Raw genomic sequence first — 19,332 nt, 5'->3', positions numbered from 1 at the left:
CTTGAGGATATCAAGGGACTTCACCAATCTAACACAGGTAATGGGAGGTAGAGCTGGGATTTGGACCCAGTGCCAGTTTAGATTTTCTTTATCTTCATCTTCATTTTCTCCATCCAGCAGTGAAAGAAAAATCTATCATCCCCCTATTTCTACATTCACTATATATTTGATGTGTGGGGCATAATAAACAAAATTTTAACCTTGAAGCTCGAAAAACTGTGTAGAAATCAAACATCTGGACAAGGATTGCTGTCCTCATTGTGTGAGAGTTCCCTCAGGCAAAAAAGGTCCTTAGGAAATACTGGCTGGAGGACAGGAATCCAATTCTACCTGATTCTCTCATTTTTTTTTTTAGCTGAGATACCTCCCTCCAACTCACAATCATCTCTGACTTTAGCACTCCTGTTTCCCTAGTGTTTCTAATCTGACAAATCTCAGTCTTGGATCAACCCCACTTCTGGTTTCTTTCATTCCTTTTTTTTTTCTTCCTGCAGAGCAGAAGAAAGTCTGGAATTTAAGGTGACCTGGTCTCCTAAAAACTCATGCTTTCTGTAAACGCTGTACCTAGTCAATGCAGTTCCCTCCTTAACTCCTTGGGCACCACAGCATCGGCTGCCCGGGCCCCTTCTGTAGAAGGAGTTAAAACTAGTTAAAACTAGTCGGGTAAAGAATAAAACTCTTCCCCCAACTATCTTCCATCTTTTCCTTCCTCTTCCTTTCTTCTTTTCTCATCCTCTTTCCACTTCTGTCTTTCTCTGTCTGTCTTTCTCTCTTCCCTGTCTCCCTTTCTCTCCTTCTGTCTGTCTGTCTCTCTCTCCTTCCCCCTTTCTCTGTCCCTGTTTGTCTCCCTCTCTCCTCCTCTCTCTCTGTCTCTCTCTCCCTCCGCCCCTTCTCTCTCCTCCTCTCTCTGTCTCTTCCTCTCTCTGTCCCTGTCTGTCTCTGTCTTCCTCTTTGTCTCTCTTTCTCCTCCTCTCTCTTCCTCTTTCTCTCTGTCCCTGTCTGTCTCCCTGTCTCTCTTTGTCTCTGTCTCTTTCTCCTCCTCTCTCTCTCACCCCCATCCTCCTTGTGTCTCTGTTTTGGTCTCACATTCCCTCTCTCTGCCTCTCCTTTTCCCTTCCCCTCCCCTTCATTCCCTCGCTTTGGAACATTCTCAAAGCCACTTGACTTTGCCTATGAGATGAACACACCCTTTTTTCCTGCTCTCACATCCCACTTCTTCGTCTAAGAATTCAGCAATTCATGCTTAGGTTCTTACAAGCTTCCCAGACATGATCCACTCCCCCCTCCCCGGGCCTGTTCCCTTATATAGGCTCCCACCTCCCGTCTCCATTTTGCACGGGCTGTGCACCCCTCTGTGTCAGGAATGTGTTCCCTCCTCACCTCCACCTCAAAATTCCCTCGCTTCCTGCAAAACCCAGCTGCACCATCCTGCCCTATGTGAGGCCTTGTGGCCTTCCCTCCCTACCTTCTCTCAGGTGATCTCTCACTCACTGTTCCTGTTTCCTTTTGCAGACTGTAATCTTCCTGAGGGTAGGCTGCTCCATTTCTTTGTATTCTCCACCTGGCACTTAGAAAGCACTTACTACAGGCTTGTTGGCTGATTATCTTGATGGAGACAAGCCTGATGTAGTCCCTGGAGAGAGGGCTGGCCTTGGATGCACACTGAATTAGAATCCCATCTCAGACAGGCTTGCTTTGGGTCTCCGTTTCATCTATGGAGTGAGTGGGATGGAAATGATGATAGCTGGGGTCCTTTCTAGTTTTCTGTGATGCTCTGGGTGCCTTCATCTCTGACTCCACTTGGCCCTACCTGCAGCTACCAGAACACCCTCCCACAAATCACTGCTTATGCAAGCAACCTTGATGACAACCTTCCTTCCTTTCCCAGACTCCATCTGTGAGATCTCAGCTTCTTGGCCTTGGCACCCAAGGCTTCCAAAGAAATGTTCTTTTTTTAATCATCCTACCTTTTCCCACTTTGACCAAATCCCGTTCTTGTTATGTAATTCAACTTCACTATTAATCGACTGCTCTGAGCTGGGGAGGAGCTAGTCACAGAGAAAGAGATGCCCCATACTCCGCTTCTCAGGGGGGTGGGGCACTCCCCAAACTGGGTCTGATCTCCTCTTTTGAAGGGAAGAGAGGAGTCTCGGGGGGGGGAGGGGGTGGAAGAGGGGGAGAGATCAGGCAAGCTTCATGGAAAATCTGATAGCTAGCTTGTCTGTTCACCTTGGTGACTTTGCACATTCCCTTTACTCCACTTAAAATGCTTTCACTCTTTCCACCAAACCATAAAATGCTTAAACAAACAGAGTAATTCATATTTACAAAGCACTTTATGGTTTGGTGACTGCCTCATAATAGCCCTAAGGAGGTCAGTACTACAAACATGATCATCCTTATTTAACAGATGAAGAAATTCAGGTTAAGTGACTCCTTCACAGTCCCCCAGATAGTAAGTGCCAGACTTCAGTCCCCAGACTCCCATGCTGATTCTGCTCCAAGCTTACATTACTGCCTCCCAATTATCCTAACACTCCTGGGAGCCCCTCCCACAATTATTTGTCCCATGGGACTAGCGTACTCTTTGTGTACAGAGCCTTCTTGACCCCACATCCTTCATTTTGAGCATATGATCCAGTTTGGTGTGTGTGTGTATGTGAGAGTAGTACTGGAAGGGGAGAGGAGAAAATAAGGTGATGAGAAAGGGAAAGAGGGTAAGGGGGAAAAGGGGAGAGCCAGAAAGGAGACAGTTCATACCTTGGAGTTGGAAGGAACCTCATAAGCTTTCTGATCTAAACCTTCATTTTACAGATGAGTAAACTGAGAAACAGAAAAATTAAGTGATTTCCTCAGTCACACAGACTATAAATTTATCCTCTTTTCTTTCTTAGTTCCCTGCACTAGGGAAACAGAGACAAAGAGGGATCTCTGATGGAGATCTGTGTTTCCATAGATTCTTTTCAGAAGTCCTGTATGCTTTTAATTCCAAGTCATGCAGATATGTCTAGTCTGTGGAAACCACACGTGGCCCTTTTCCTTTATACTCTGGCATGTTCAGTTCTTCAAAAGAGTCCAGAAGCAAAAACCACCATTGGCCCTTTGTGGAAGACTTTTATAGATCATCCTACATCGGGCTCATCTTAAACCTAAGCCAATTAAACTTCAGAAGAACACTTTTGTCCCATAAAAGTATAAAAAGATGAAAAAAAAATTTTGGACAGAGCTGAATTTGTCTGGGGTGGATATCAGTGAGGGATTTGGATGTAAGTGAGATCTGCAATGCTAAGCCTTCTAGGAATACTTCAACTGACAGGTTACACCCTAGAGGTATCACTTTCTCTTTGCCCCATTCCTTCCACTATGTAGGAAATTCAAGGTAGTCTCATTGTGAAGAAAAAAAGAACAACGGTCTTGGATTCAGGAGACTTAGTTTTGAATCCCAGTCCTGACATTTACTCCCCATGTGTAGTCAAACCAAGCAGGAAAGTATTTGTTAAATGCTTCTACATGCCAGATACTATGCTAAAGGGAATACAAAAATAGGCAAAAATACAGTGCCTGGCTTAAAGGGGTGAAGGGGTGGAATGGGTGAAACAATGTGTAAACAAGTAGGTAGACAGCAGATCCACAGAATAGATGGAAGGTGTTCTTGGTGAGGCATTATTAGCACTGGAGAAGAGCTATTGGAGGAGATGGTATTTGAGCTCAATCTTTGAGTAAGAAAAGAAATTTGAGTGAATTAGGGAAGATAACAGGTGGAGGCAAAGGGAAAGAACATTTCAGATATTGGGGCCACTTAGAGCAAAGGAGATTTTTGAAAAAGCATCATATTTAAGGAATTCTAAGCAAGTAAATGTAGTTGAATTATAGGGTACCTGGAGGATGGGTATGAAAGAAAATTGAAAAGTAGAAAGGCAACAGGTTATGAAGAGCTTTAAATGCCAAACAAAAGAGTTATATTCAATTCTAATGTTAAAAGGGAGCTATTAGAACTCACTGACCAGGGGGTATATGGAGGGATGACCAATGCCTTGGAAAGAGCATCTTGATAGCTGACTGCAGGATAAACTGGAATGGAGAAAGATCTGAAGCCATAGAGACTAGTTACTAGACTATTGAAATAGTCTAGGTAAGAAATAATGAGGGCTCCATGAGTGGAGAGGAGACATATAATAACTATCAAGATGGCAGAAGTGACAAGATTTGGCAACAGACTGGATATGTGCAATGCATGAAACTGAGGAATCAAGAATGATAGTGAGATTGTGAGCCTGGGTAACTGAGAGGATAGTGGTGTCCTTGACAACAGGAGGGAAGTTATTAGGAAGGGGGGAAAATGAGTTTTGTTCTGGACATGTGAGATGTTTATGGGACATCGTTGGGAAATATCCAAAGGGCAGTTGGTGATGTGGGGCTGGAGCTTAGGAAGGACAATTTGGCAAAGGAATGGATATATGGATCTAAAAAAAAATCATCTGCCCAGAGTTGATTTAGTGAACTCATAAGAGCTGATAAGATCAATGAGTGAGACAGCACACAGAATCAGAATATAGTAGTGCCACAAAAACCTAGAGAAGGAAGAGTATTCAGAAAAAGAGGATGGTCAGTGGTTTCAAATGCTATAGAGAGGCCAAGATGGATCAAGATTCAGAAAAGGTCCTTAGATTTGGCAATAAAGATATTGGTAACTTTGGAGAGGGTAGTTTTATTTGAATGATAGGGATGAAAGCCAGATTGCAGAGGGACTTAGAAGAGAGTGAGAGGAACAGAAGTAAAAGACACATGTACTGATGGCTTACTCCAGGAGTTTACATGTGAAGGAGAGGGAAGGAATGGGACAATAACTAGTGGGTTAGTCATTTTCCTTCTGTAAACTTCGATTTCTTCATCTGTAAAATGGAAAGGATTAGTCATGATGCCTCTAGGATAAAAAAAATTAATGCCTGTCTTCAGCTCTTAAAGCCCCACAAAATTCTGACCAACTTTCCAGCCTCACTGGACATTACTCCTCCTTCTCCATTCTGTGATCCAGCTAAATTGGCCCCTTTTCTGTTCCTCACAGTGGACATTCCATCTTCTGTTTCCACAGCTTTACAGTGATTGTCCTACATGCCTGAAATTGACTTTTTCCCTATCTCTACCTCAAAGAAACTCGTTAGTCATCTTAAGGTGCTGTTTAAGTCACATCCAAGTAAAATCTTCCCTGATTCCTCCCTCCCAAACTACACTATATCACAGTATACTCTTATTTCGTCCATTCCTTCCCCTAGGTTAAGATATATGTGCAAGTACCTCTGGAGGAGATACCATACCAGAAGAAGGGATCTTTTGAACCTTTCCAAGTGAAGTTAGTTGGTCCGCAGGCCAACAATAGGGATCCTTGAATTAGATCTCACTCTATACACAGACACTGAGCACCAAAGAATAAATGTGAATATGATGGGAAGGACCACTAGAAATGTGGTCTCCAGAGTGGGGTCCAAGGGCACTCATTGGTGGGGATATGGCCCTATCCCACAGAAGGCACGCTCTCATCATTTGGAGAGTGGGAAGTTAGGTTACATTCCACTTGCACTATTATCGCCAATCCTAGGGCTCGTCTCCATTCAAACTATAATGGAGACAATACCTATATAAATAACTATAATACTATGTATACCATTACCCACCAAGGCACTTTCACTTTGCCAGCTCTCTCCATCATACAACCTCCATCTTTTCTCAGTCTCTCAGAGTGTTACCTAATTCCTATCTCGGCATATATTATTGCAGCTGCACAGGAATCCCTGGGAAAATTCCTGTTCCCCAGCATTCTGCTCCCCAGATGACCTTGTAGCATAGAAAGCTCTTCTTTCTGGGAAATGACCGGCAAGGCCCCACTTTTCATTTTGGACAGGAGAGTGGGGTACAAAGAATGAGTAGACATGGATGTTTTGTGCGTTGGACGGAAGATCTCACTACTTTATTATTCCTCCTCAATCTGCCCACCTTCCCTATCAGGGCTGAGGGCATCCCATCCCTCTAGTTACCCAGGTTGGCGTCATCTTCCACCCCTCACTTTCTAGCCATATGCAATCAAAAGCCAAATTTCTGTCTCTACTATCTCTTATTATCCATGCTCAAATAACTAGCATTGAAGATAAGACTATTATCATCTCTCATTTGAAATGCTGCAGTGACCTCCTCATCTCTTCCCTCTCCGATCTGCCAAAGTGAATTTCCTGAAGCACAGGTTTGACCATCATATCCTCCCCAATCAATAAACTGGTAATTATTGCCTCTAATATTATTTCATCTTTATCTCATCCTTTTAAAAATCTACTTTTAATGTAAATTGTTCAACATGCATAGTTAGTAATATAATATAAACATACATAGATATAGTATAAAAAAGGAATTATAGCGGTATCAGCAGTGCATGCTCACAGGTGTTTTATTGATAGAGGGTACAATCAAAAATAACCGAGACCACTGCTCTAGAAGTTAAGCTTTCTCTAAGGCTGTCCCTTTTTAACACCTCTGTAAACCATGTCATGAACATTTTCAGAAAGTCAATCTCCTAAGCAGAGAAGTCTTACTTAGAACTTCAGAGTTAGAAATCCTTTACTTGGACAGGAGGCTACCTTTTGTCCCCACAATTCCTTGACAAGACATTGTCCAGGCTCTGCTTAAAGATTTCCAGTAATGGAGAACTTAAAACTTCCCAAAGCAGCACATTCCATTTTTGGATTACTCTAGCCACTAAGAAATTTTTCCTTAAGTCAAATCTCAAGTCAAATCTGCTTAGGCTTTATTTCTAGAATTGTTCTCTAGTCTAAGCAGAAAAACATTTCCACATGATAGCCCTTCATATATCAGATGGCAGCCAATGAATCATGGACTATCTCCCTTCAAGTCTTCTTGCCTAGGTGATATTTCATCTGTGCATGCTGCTAGAACATCCTTTTGAGGATTTCAAACATACTCTTGCTTGTGATGTCCAACTGAAGATATTGTCCCCTGAACTACCCAGAGCTAAGGAAAATGTAACCATTACCCAATTTGCTTTGGACACCATCCTTCTTTATTACTCCCTAAAATAATATTGACCATTTTGGCTGCTATGTTGGCTCCAATGTTGCCTTGGTGGGGAATTGCAACTTCACCGAGACCCCCATTTTTTTTTTTTGGCAATAATCCCTCAGTAGTTATACATGCTATCATTATCCAATACTTTTGCAATTGATAGTTTGATGTTTAAACAGGACTTTATATGTATTTCTATTAATGTAATTTTATTAGATTTGGATAATTTTGGATCCAAATTGCCATGTACTGTGTTAAGCACTTCTATTCTCAAACTTCCAAACTAGTGCTTCTTTGTCTCTTACAATGGAAAAGAAATAAAACTTCAGGTTGCAATACAAGAAAAATACCCAAATGCCATGACAAAAAAGATCCTGCTTGTAAAATGTAAAATCTAATAGCACGTACCACAAATGAAAAAAAAAAAAAAAAAAAACAACTCATATTTTATCCCATTTGAAGTCTCCCTGGTAGTTGAAATAAACCAAAAGCCTTTTGCCTTGCCTGGGACACAGGGATACTAGTCAATTATTTGACCAATAAGTGTTTTTAAAGCAATTGTTATATATAATCAAGCACATACTGACAGACTGTCTCATAGCAATCTAGGCTGGGCAACAATGTGAGTGGTTACTTCCACATCTGTGAAGATAAACAAAAGACCAAAGCGGAAAGATTTAATTCTTTTTGCCTAACTAGAATTTTCTTCCAATATGGAAAAATGAAGGATTGAAAAAAATGTCTCCTGATTTCAAGCAAACGATTCTGACATTGTTGACTTCTGGGCTCACTGATAAAAAGGACAGGATCCATCAATGCTATTATCTTTGATAGTGCTGGAATGTAATGTGAGAGGCTCTAAAATGGCCCTCAGAGAAGATACAAGATAATGCTGTGGCATCCAAAAAAGGGATCAGGCAAAAAAGAACTTGAAACCTTTAACTTTCTTGGAGTCTCATTTCCCATCAAGGAGTTGGAAAAAAATAGATGCTAGCACAATTCAACTGCAATCCCTCTATAATTCCAAGTTTTATCTGCTTTAACACCTTCTTAGACAGATTAAAACAATTAGGTGGCAACATTAAGTTATTTTCTAGGAAGAAAGCTGTGACAAGATGGTGGAAAGATAGCTGGATTTGTAGTCAGAAGACATGGTCCTAACTATCACTTCCTACCTGAGGGAACTTGTGCAAAAGGTCACTTTACCTTTGGGTCTGGATAAAATGAGAATGGTAGCAACCAGTATAGCTTTCCTCCAAGGATCAATATGTATAAAGTACTTTGCAAACTACTAGAGATAGTGTAACAATAGCCAGCATTTACATAGCACTTTAAAGTTTACAAAGCATTATAGATACATATAGATAATCTCATTCTGGCCAACCCTGAGTGATAGGTACTATTATCACCTCTACTTTGCTGAGAAGGAAACAGATAAATGAAGGACAGTGAGTTAACTAGACTCACACAGCTAGTAAGTGTCCCAGATTGGATTTGAACCTGTGTCTTCTTGACTTTCCATCCACTGCACTACCCAGCTGCCTTTTATCATTATATAGTAGAAACCCACAAGTGACATTGGTACAAACTCCCAAGTTCAGAAAAAGAAGGGCCACTTATAGTGAGTATATACTTACTTATTCCTCTGAAGCGTTTTATTGAATATTGCAATGAGAAATTGAATTTTAGTTTGAAGAGTGAAGCCAAAGAAGTTTCTCCAGATTTTGGACTTGCAGAGCTCTGCATTTGAGATCTGGACTGTAGGTCTCAGCCATCCATAGTCTGGCCGGCCTAAGCCAGATTTGGGGATTTTCTCTCACATCCTCTCACTAGCAATCCTGGCCCTTTTGCAAATTGACAGAGAGGATCTGACCAAAGATATGTCTTCAGGCTGTCATGAAGCACTCTAACTGGTCCTTGGCTCTATATGGGGACATATAGGAAGCAGACTCCTCTCTGACATTCTCCTTGAAAAGAAAATTGCTTTCTACATACCAAGTGCAGAGGTAGAACCTTGCAGAAGAAAAGTGTGATATCTGTTTCTGAAAGAGATACAAAAATGGGGAAAATATTGCATTGACTGCTCTACTCTGTCTATGGAGCTCTTCCCAATGTGGTGAGTAAGTCCATAATCCCATCTATGCATCAGAGCAGTGGTTCTCAAAGTCTGGTCCAGAGCAGCCTGGGAATCTCTGAAATCCTTTCAGAGAGTCTGCAAATTCATAATTGGTTTTTATTTTTAATGTGATCAATATCTAGAACTATAACCGACATAAACAAAAACTCTTTGGACAGATCCTCAATCATTTTTAATAGGATAAAGATACTGAGAACAAAAGTTTGAGGACCACTGCATCAGAGAATGGAGGGAGAGCAAGATGAGTGAACTTAAAAAGCTAAAGAGCATGTATTACTGTATAGGACATACAATAATGTGAACGACACGATATAGTGGACAAAAAGCCAACATCAGAGAGAGAAGATATAGAAGTAGCTGTGGGTCTCTTGGCCAAGTGGATACACTTTCAGTACACCGGGAAATTCCCTAACTGTTCCGCTGCAGATGATCTGAGACTCTCAATCCGTGGGAGGAGTTTTTACACTGGGAGGTCCCCCTGCCAGTGAAATAATAAGCCCAGACCAAAAACAAAATTAAAACAATCAATGGTGTTACTTAAATATACGCCAGCCACGAGTGCAAGTGCTACCTACCTAGGATCTGCACTTCGTGGGTAATTCCATAAACATCGATGAGGGCCCACAGGGGCCCGGAGACCTTAATGCCACAGTGAAACAGTATCGGGTCCTCATCGTTGATGCTGTAAAACACCCTTCCGTGGCGATCGACCCAGTAGGCCAGCACGTTGTCCCTCAGGGCGAACCTCTCGGGCAGAGCTTTGGCCCAGTAGCCGGGCCTGGTCACCAGGTCCGGGCAGGCGTACTTTGGTATGTCGTCCGAGTTCATCTGCGACGGGTCGTGGATGGTGAAGCCGAAGCGCAGCGCCCCGCTCCACCCGTGGTGCACGGCCACCAGCTTCAGCCGCACCTTCTCGTAGAGGTGGATGGGCCGGTTAGTGAACGTGACCCCGTTGCAGAAACTGTTCCTCCGGGTGGCCTTGCGGGAGTGGGAGTCCAGCCGCACGTTCTTGCCCTTGGCCTGGGGGTGGAACCGCGGGGGCTCGGTGATGGCCAGGATAGAGCGCCGATCATGGCTGCTGGCGGGCACCGTGTAGCAAGGCCGGTTGGATAACAAACGAGCCTGGTGACTCGTGTCTGCAAAACACGGATAAAGACCCAATTAGCTTAAAATGAATGAATGAAGCCAGACCGTCACAGAACAGCGAGCGCCTGGGACTCGGAGTTATTACTATTATTGTTATTATTATTATCCCTAGGCTCAGAGATAACTGGGTAGCTTCTGTCTCTTACTACATCATGGTTCACTGGAAAGAACACTGCCACAGTGTCCAGAGGAAGCTGGATCCCAATCCTAGCTCTGACATTTAGTAGCTCTGTGGTCCTTGACAAGTTACTCAATCTCTCAGAACCTTGGCTTCCTTATTCATAAAACTGGGATAAAAATACCTTCATTACCTACTTTACAGAGTTGTTGCAAGTAAATGCACTTGTAAAATTGACTGTGAGACTTATCAAATAATCCAGAGGGGCAAATGTCATAATGGACAGGATGAAGACAGAATATAGAAGGGGGGATATACCAGATGCTTGGAAAACCTTAGCTTCTAAAATTATTCTGAGGGCAGCTGGTGGGGCAGTGGATAGAGCACCAGCCCTGAAGTCAGGAGGACCCAAGTTCAAATCCAGCCTCAGACACTTAACACTTCCTGGCTGTGTGACCCTGGGCAAGTCACTTAAAAAAAAAAAAAAGAAAGAAATTTAAAAAATAATTCTGGACTAGACATATCTGTAGGTTATCACTCCTTGGAGGCTATTCCCAGAGGTATGCATCCTCTCTCTCTTATCCACTAGTTATACACCCCCTTATTCCCGGGAATCTTCTGCTTAGTACAATGATGATGCTGCTGTAGATAAGAGAAGTGAAATGATGTTATAACAATAATACACAACTCACACATGGACTTGAAGATTTACTAAACTTCTTCCCCAGTCTTGTGCAGGGGCTATTGTAGCACAGCAGAGTGCCAGACCTGAAGTCAGGAAGATTTCAAATCCAGCCTCAGATACTTGCTGTGTGACTCTGGCTAAGTACTTACCTTCAGTCTGCCTCAGTTCCCTCATGTGTAAAATGGGGAAACAGTAGCATCTACCTTCCAAGGTTGTTGTGAGGATCAAATGAGATCATTTAATATGGTACCTGGTACAGAGTAAGCGCTATACAAATTCTAGCTGTTATTATTATTATTGTTGTTATTACTCCATTTTGCAAATGAAAAAACCAAGCTTCAGAGAGTAAGCGACTTGCCTCGAATCTTGTAGCTAGCCAGTTTCAGGGATGGATTATAAGTACCATTTTATGTACCTTTTGATGTAGATGGGAAATTGAGTTCCATATTGTTGGCCAGAGACATTTTTCTGATTAACCAGTATTTGCCAGAATAGAATCTGAAACTTGATTTGGAAGATTCTGGAAAGGGGCTCTTTTTTTTGTTGTGTAATTGGTTGGTCATGTCTGACTCTGTCCCCACTGGAATGGCCTGCCATTTCCTTTTCCAGCTCATTTTACAGATGGGGAAACTGAGGCAAACAGGGTTAACTGACTTACCCAGGGACACACAGCTAGTAAAGGTTTGAGGCTGGATTTGAACTCAAATTTTCCTGACACCAAGCCCAGTGTTCTATCCACTATCCACATCTAGTCCCAGCCCAGTGACTATTTGTGGTTAGATGGATGAGTAAACAGTACAAGTTGAACACCTTGGGGCAAAAAAGAGAAATACCACAAAACATGGAGTACATAGACAAAAAAAAAATCCCCAAAACTAAGGCTATTTCCAATAGACAAATCTGGCTAATTTATTTAAAAATTGTGTCTAAAAGAGACCTGAGTTTCAATTGATAAATGACGGACAAAAGCAGCTACACCCAAAGAAAGAATACTGGGAAACGAATGTGAACTATCTGCATTTTTGTTTTTCTTCCCGGGTTATTTATACCTTCTGAATCCAATTCTCCCTATGCAACAAGAGAACTGTTCGGTTCTGCAAACATATATTGTATCTAGGATATACTGCAACATATCCATATAAAGGACTGCTTGCCATCTAGGGGAGGGGGTGGAGGGAGGGAGGGAAAAAAAAAATCGGAACAGAAACGAGTGTCAATATAAAGTAATTATTAAATAAAAATTAAAAAATAAAAATAAAAAAAAAATTGTGTCTAGATAATTCCTTTGTCTAAAGAGTCACAATCAAAGGACCATACTATAGAATGAAGTCCAATAAGTTCTTTATGTCAAGGCTCTGAGAAAACCCACATTTAAAAAATATCATGAATGCCATGGATTCATTGCCCTCTGTTCCACATGTTCCAGATGATTTAATATAAATTCCACAGCAGATTCAATGTGACAAAACATGAATTGTCAAGTTGGTTGGCAGAACAGGGAAGTGGAAGGGGAATACCAGATTTGAAACCTGAAGATCCCTTCAGTCTGAAGAGGTTTGATCCTCTGCTCTACCATCTATCATTTTTACCAGCTCACATTTCTATGTTACTTTAAGATATGCAAAACATTTAATAAACAAGAGGTCATTTCATCCCTACAACAGTTCCATGAGGTAGGTATTATTATTTATTATTATCATTCCCAATTTACAGATGAGAAAATAGAGGCTCAGGCCATATGACTTGCACATGTCAAACTAATAAGGATGCTCTCATGAGACAGAATTTAAATCTAGTTTTTTCTGACTTTTTGACCTGGTGCTCTATATTCCATATCAGAGGTATCAAATACACCACCCTGCAGTTAAGCAGCTGGAAACACTCCCCAATGCTGCTCTAAACAATTTAGTAAATTGGAAATATTTACCACATAAATAATAATGCAATAAAACATAGATAATGTTAATGTATGGTTTTCTAAGTCAATATTGACTCTGCAGGGATCTTATGCATGGTTTGGTGGTCCTATTTTATGTGAGGCAGCTAAGTGATACAGTAGATAGAGCACTGGATCTGTATTCACGAAGACCTGAAGTCAAATCTGGTCTCAGACATTAGTTGTGTAACTCTGGACAATTCATTTAATTTCTATTTGTCTCAGTTAGCGCATCTGTAAAATGCAGATAAAAATAATAGCACCTATCTCCCAGGGTTGGTGTGAGGATCAAATGAGATCATAATTGTAAAGCATTTACACAATGCCTGGCTATAGTAAGCACTATAAAAATGTTGGCTATTATTATATGAATGACACCACTGTCCTATCCTATTTACTAATTTGGCTAACAGACTTCTTAACCTCCCTGTGCCTTAGTTTCTTCACCTTTAAAGTATAGGTGTTGGAATGGGTGATCTCTAAATCTCCTGATGCTATTTATCCACTGAGTTTAAAGATTGCAGTTTTAATGGCAAAGATGGTGTATATAAATTTGACCAAAAAGACTAATACAAAACCAGTGATCTTTCCTAAAAGAATGCCTTTTCTACTGGAAACTGAGTGGATGCCCATCAATTGGAGAATGGCTCAGTAAATTATGGTATATGAATGTTAAGGAATATTATTGTTCTGTAAGAAACAACCAGTAGGATGATTTCAGAGACGCTTGGAGAGACTTCTATGAACTGATGCTGAGTGAAATGAGCAGAACCAGGAGATTGTTATACATTTCAACAACAATACTCTATGAGGATCAATTCTGATAGAAATGGCTATCTTCGGCAATGAGAGGATCCAAATCACTTCCAACTGATCAGTGATGAACAGAACCAGCTACGCTCAGTTTAAGAACACTGGGAAATGAGTGTGGACCACAATATAGCATTTGCACTCTTTCTGTTGTTTGCTTATACTTTTGTTTTCCTTCTCAGGCTATTTTTAACCTTATTTCTAAATCCGATTTTTCTTTTTTTTTTAATATAAAAATTTTTTTTATTATGGCTTTTTATTTACAAGTTTTATGCATGGGTAATTTTTCATCATTGACAATTGCAAAACCTTTTGTTCCAATTTTTCCCCGCCTTCCCCCAGATGGCAGGTAGACCAATACATGTTAAATATATTAAAGTATATGTTAAATACAATATATGTATACATGTCCATACAGTTATTTTGCTGTACAAAAGAAATAGGACTTTGATATAGTGTACAATTAGCCTGTGAAGGAAATCAAAAATGCAGATGGACAAAAGATAGAGGGATTGGGAATTCTATGTAATGGTTCATACTCATCTCCCACAGTTCTTTCGCTGGGTGTAGCTGGTTCAGTTCACTACTGCTCTATTGGAACTGATTTGGTTCATCTCATTGCTGAAGTTCATCTCATGGGCCATGTCCATGAGAATTGATTATCATACATATAGTATTGTTGGTGAAGTTTATATAATGATCTCCTGGTCCTACTCATTTCACTTAGTTTCAGTTCATGTAAGTCCAGGCCTGAAATCATCCTGCTGGTCATTTCTTACCAAACAATAATATTCCATAATATTCATATACCACAATTTACCCAACCATTCACCAATTGATGGGCATCCATTCATTTTCCAGTTTCTGGCCACTACAAACAGGGCTGCCACAAACATTCTTGCACATACAGGTCCCTTTACCTTCTTTAAAATCGCTTTGGGATATAAGCCCAGTAGAAACACTGCTGGATCAAAGGGTATGCACAGTTTGATAGCTTTTTGAGCCTAGTTCCAAATTGCTCCCCAGAATGGCTGGATGTGTTCATATTTCCACCAACAATGTATCAGTGTCCCTGTTTTCCCGCATCCCTACCAACATTCCGCACTATCTTTTCCTGTCATTTTAGGCAATCTGAGAGGTGTGTAGTGATGTCTCAGAGTTGTCTTAATTTGCATTTCTCTGATTAATAATGACTTGGAACATCTTTTCATATGGCTAGAAATAGTTTCAATTTCTTCATCTGAGAATTGTTTATTCATATTCTTTGACCATTTATCAATTGGAGAATGGCTTGCTAAATCCAATTTTTCTTGTGCAACAAGATAACTGTACAAATATGTGTACATATATTGTATTTAACATATACTTTAACATGTTTAACATGTATTGGACTACCTGCCATCTAGGGGAGAGGGGGAGGGAGGAGAGGAAAAGTTGGAACAGAAGTGTTTGCAAGGGTCAGTATTGAAAAATTACCCATGCATAATGTTTTGTCAATAAAAGCTATAATAATAATAAAAAAGAAATTGAATCTCAAAAAAAGGAATGCTTTTTCTGAAGGCTTTTCTCCTTTTTGTACTAAGAATACTCCTCCATTTGTGAATTTAAGAGGTAGTTTGGTCAGGAAACAGCTACAGAGAGGCAGCTCAACAAGACTGTTGTGAAGATGTTTTGTAAACCTTCAAGTGCTTAATATAAAATATAAGCTATGTAACATGAAAACTTTAAGTCTGCCCTTCTCCCAAAGCCCTGCTTTTCTCTTCTTTTAGAATCCTTAACTTCCTTCAGAGCTAAACTGTCCAGATCTAAACCTCCAAAGGAAACCCTCCTGGCTCTTACCCTCACCATGACTTGGAGAAGTTCAAATTAACTAATTTGATTACACAACTAGTATGTGTAAAGTGCTTTGCAAACCCCAAGACTCTATAAAAAATGTAACTTATTATTATTATATCAATTACTTTGTGCTTAATTTTGATAGAAGGGGGCAGAGGAGAGGGAGAGGAACGACACTGCTTTAAGAGTCAAGACTTGGATGCTAACTTTGGCTCTTTATAAGAAGTCATATGCTTTCGTTGTTCCTCGGTTTTCTTCTCTGTTAAATAAGGTGTTAAGACTAGGTGATGGCTCTTGAACTGGAAAGGACTGCAGAAAACATTTAGTCCATCCTCCTCTTTCAATAGTAGAGAAACTCAATGAAGCACAAGGACAAATTAGCTGGCCTAAGGTCATAGAGGTAATGAGCATCACCAAGCCTCCTGATCCCGGGGCCACTGCATCCCAGCTCTGCCGTTCTATGACACTTCACTGCAATTTTATCACACCTATCAAGGGTTTCCCTCTTAAGGACTGAGATCTGTGGGCTGGCAAATCAAACAGAACCATAAATAAACTGAATTTAGGAGTGGGTGGGAAAGACATTTAGCTGGTTTCTTTGAGATTCTTTCACCATTCTTCCCCCACCTCAGCCCAGCTCCCCACATCGCCAATACCCAGAAAAATATACTGTTACTCCATATCACCTATGAGAAAAACACAGTTCCTTTATTTATTTATAACATAGGTCTTTTCTAGAAGGAACACCTGTCGGTAATCATTTTTAATGAAATTCTGCTCAGCATGAGCCTGAAGAGGCTTTATATTCAAGCAACAAGCAGCTCCTTCTGTTAAGCTCATAGATATTAGTTGTTGTTTTTTTTTTTTTTTCCAAAGGGTTTTGCCAACCTACTAGAATAAATTTGTCTCCTAATCTCCACCATTGTTTTAGGCTCAGTATGTTTCCCTCCCTCCCCACCCCCATCCCCACTCCTTTAATCTTTAAGACATTTTCTACATCAAACCACACTCCCAGACCCTGGAAAGTTTAAGGGGAGGAGGCTGACTTGGGGCACTAGTAATTACCCCAGGTCCCTCTGGTGCTCTGAAGATCTCCTGTTGGGGTGTTTAGATTTCCATTTTAAAAGTAAAAGTCATAATAAATGAAAGTAAAGAACACAATAGGGCAGTAATCACCAAGAAGGGAATGACATTCTCCTCTGTAATGAAAGGCTGCTGCTTTGTATCTTGGTTCTCCAGCACACTAATCAACATGTATCACTGGGCTCCTGGAACACTCCAAGGGCTTAATTTAATACCGAGAGCTTAAGGGAACATGGAAAGTAGACAATTAAAGAATGAGCTAAAATTAAGAGACAATCAGCTTGATTCTCGCCTTGATGGAGAACGTGCTACTTTAGGGCTGTAGGGCAAGTACTACATACTGTATCTTAAGCCAGGTACTTCTTCTGCAGGTGCAGCCCTGAAAAGTATTTTTTTACATGTTAACTAAAAAAAAAACTATTTAGCCCTTTGGTGGGTTCCTTGAGGAAACCCAGATGAGGATGCTAGCTGATTAAGGGTTAGGGAGCATTTCTGCAGGATTTTCAGAGCTCTTTGGATAAAGACTGCACTGGTGTGCTCCTATGGCTGGGTAAGAGGACCCCTGAGATCTTATTATAGCATGGTGGAGGCAGCCTCTCTCGACTGGCATGAGCTATATAAGGGTGTCAGTAATTTGAAACAAACTCTGATCTATTATTTATTACTTTGTACTTTGTATTACCATGCACTTTGATCTTAGTTCAACAGTGTTATTAATACTGGAGACCACCAGAAAAGGCCACATTAAAAAAGTTGGCTTTTTTTTTTACAAGACATGAATAAAAGAAAAACAATCAAAGTGAAAAATAGCTCACTTCAATCTGAAGTCAAATATTATCAGTTCTTTCTCTGGAGGCAAATAGTATGCTTCAGCATTAGTCTTTTGGGATTGTTTTGCTAAATCATTCACAATTTTTCATCGAACAATATTGTTGTTACTGTGTACAATGTTCTCCTGGTTTTGTTCCCTACATGGTTCCTTCTTTGCCTATGTAAATAATTCATCATTTGAGAGTGGGGCTGGATCTGTGATATTTTACTTATATAGAAACTCTTGTTGAGGAAACGCTGTGCACATATTGGGTTATTTGTTACATAACCAGTATGTGTCAAATGATGGACTTGAACACAGATCTTCTAGACTTCAAAGACTTTTCTGTACACCAAAATGCCTTTCTAAACCTGATGTTTGAGTTTTAAAAGTTGGAGCTTCTGTTATACTTTCATGGGTCCATGATATCATCAATTCTGGAGAGTACTTTACTCTCCTGTTCTATAGCTCATCCATACTTTTTCATCCTCTGCAAGTCTTGTTAAAATCCTTCCAAAAAACTCCACAAATGTTGACTTAGTGTGCTGGGGATCTTTTTTTGGGGGGAGGTCAACATCTTCTACATCCCAATACATGACTCAGACTGTCCTTCTGCCCATTGCGGACTTCATCTGTTTTTCCAGTAATACATGTCCTTGATGATGTCACTTTTCTTGCATGGGCAGTTATCAACATTTATAACTTGTTGTAAACCTACCTGCAACCACCCTTGGGGTCAACTGAGATTTTCTCTCAAGATCAGGTAGTTTATGATTCATAGCCCCCTAGCAAAGTTAGACTTAAAAGGGAGTAGCTTGGGATCATTGAAAGCACTGTACAATTCCTTAGATGTGGTACAATATGCTCTCTATGCCATAATTGCCTTCTCATCCCACTCCTTCAGCCCTCTTTTGCCCTTTGATAAATTCTTATCAGAAGATCCATTTTTGGGTAAGGTTCCTATTCTTTCTGGACTACATTACTATGACATTACTGACCCCTCTACACTTACAGGTCTTTTCTCCCATGAGCAAATTCTTCTTAGACTTCTTTTTGGGGGAGGGGTCCAGGCCAACCACTCCCACTCCTTGGATTTAGTCACCATGCCCTCACTAAAATATCTCCTTTCTCCTATCCCTTTTCAACATGTCTTTCCTTTCATATGTCTTTCCCATTAAAATGTAAGCTCCTTGAAGACAAAGATCATTTCCCTTATTAATTCCATTTGTATCCTCAGCATTTAACAGTGTCTGGCACATAGTAAGTGCTTAATAAATATTTGTTGACTGACTCTCTTACTATCCCAATAAACTGGGTCCAGAACTGTCCATCTCTAGAGCCTCTCCAAAATATATATACTACATACAAACGTGTGTGTGTGTGTGTGTGTGTGTGTGTGTGTGTGTGTGTGTGTGGAGAGAGAGAGAGAGAGAGAGAAAGAAAGAGAGAGAGATCTATATCTCTATTTTGATTGATTATTGACTAACTCAATGAACTATCCATTCAGATCTATGTCAGAATCTGGGCAGTGTCAATAGAGAAATACTGGGAAATAGTTAAAAACATAGCCTTTGAAGTTAGATCTACTTTCAAATAATGCTTGGACCACTTCACTTATCTATGTGACCTTGGAAAGCCCCTTAATTTCTGTCGATTTTACCTTCCCCAGCATGATGAAGTTGGACTAAATATATGGTTTCTA

General features: G+C 40.5%; 1 protein-coding gene across 1 annotated transcript in view; it reads right to left on the bottom strand.

Moving 5' to 3' along the window:
* The window catches only part of NEURL1B (neuralized E3 ubiquitin protein ligase 1B), a 74,299-nt gene that overhangs the window by 24,669 nt on the left and 30,298 nt on the right, over window positions 1-19,332 (bottom strand). The window contains exon 2 of the mRNA XM_051978908.1: window positions 9,781-10,341. Within this exon, the coding sequence (XP_051834868.1) occupies window positions 9,781-10,341 (561 nt within the window). The remainder of the gene's footprint in view (window positions 1-9,780; window positions 10,342-19,332) is intronic.

Source organism: Antechinus flavipes, chromosome 2, assembly GCF_016432865.1.
Source record: "Antechinus flavipes isolate AdamAnt ecotype Samford, QLD, Australia chromosome 2, AdamAnt_v2, whole genome shotgun sequence".
Taxonomy (NCBI): Eukaryota; Metazoa; Chordata; class Mammalia; order Dasyuromorphia; family Dasyuridae; genus Antechinus; species Antechinus flavipes.
The sequence above is the reverse complement of the archived record's forward strand: the minus strand, read 5'-3'. Positions and strand labels throughout refer to the sequence as shown.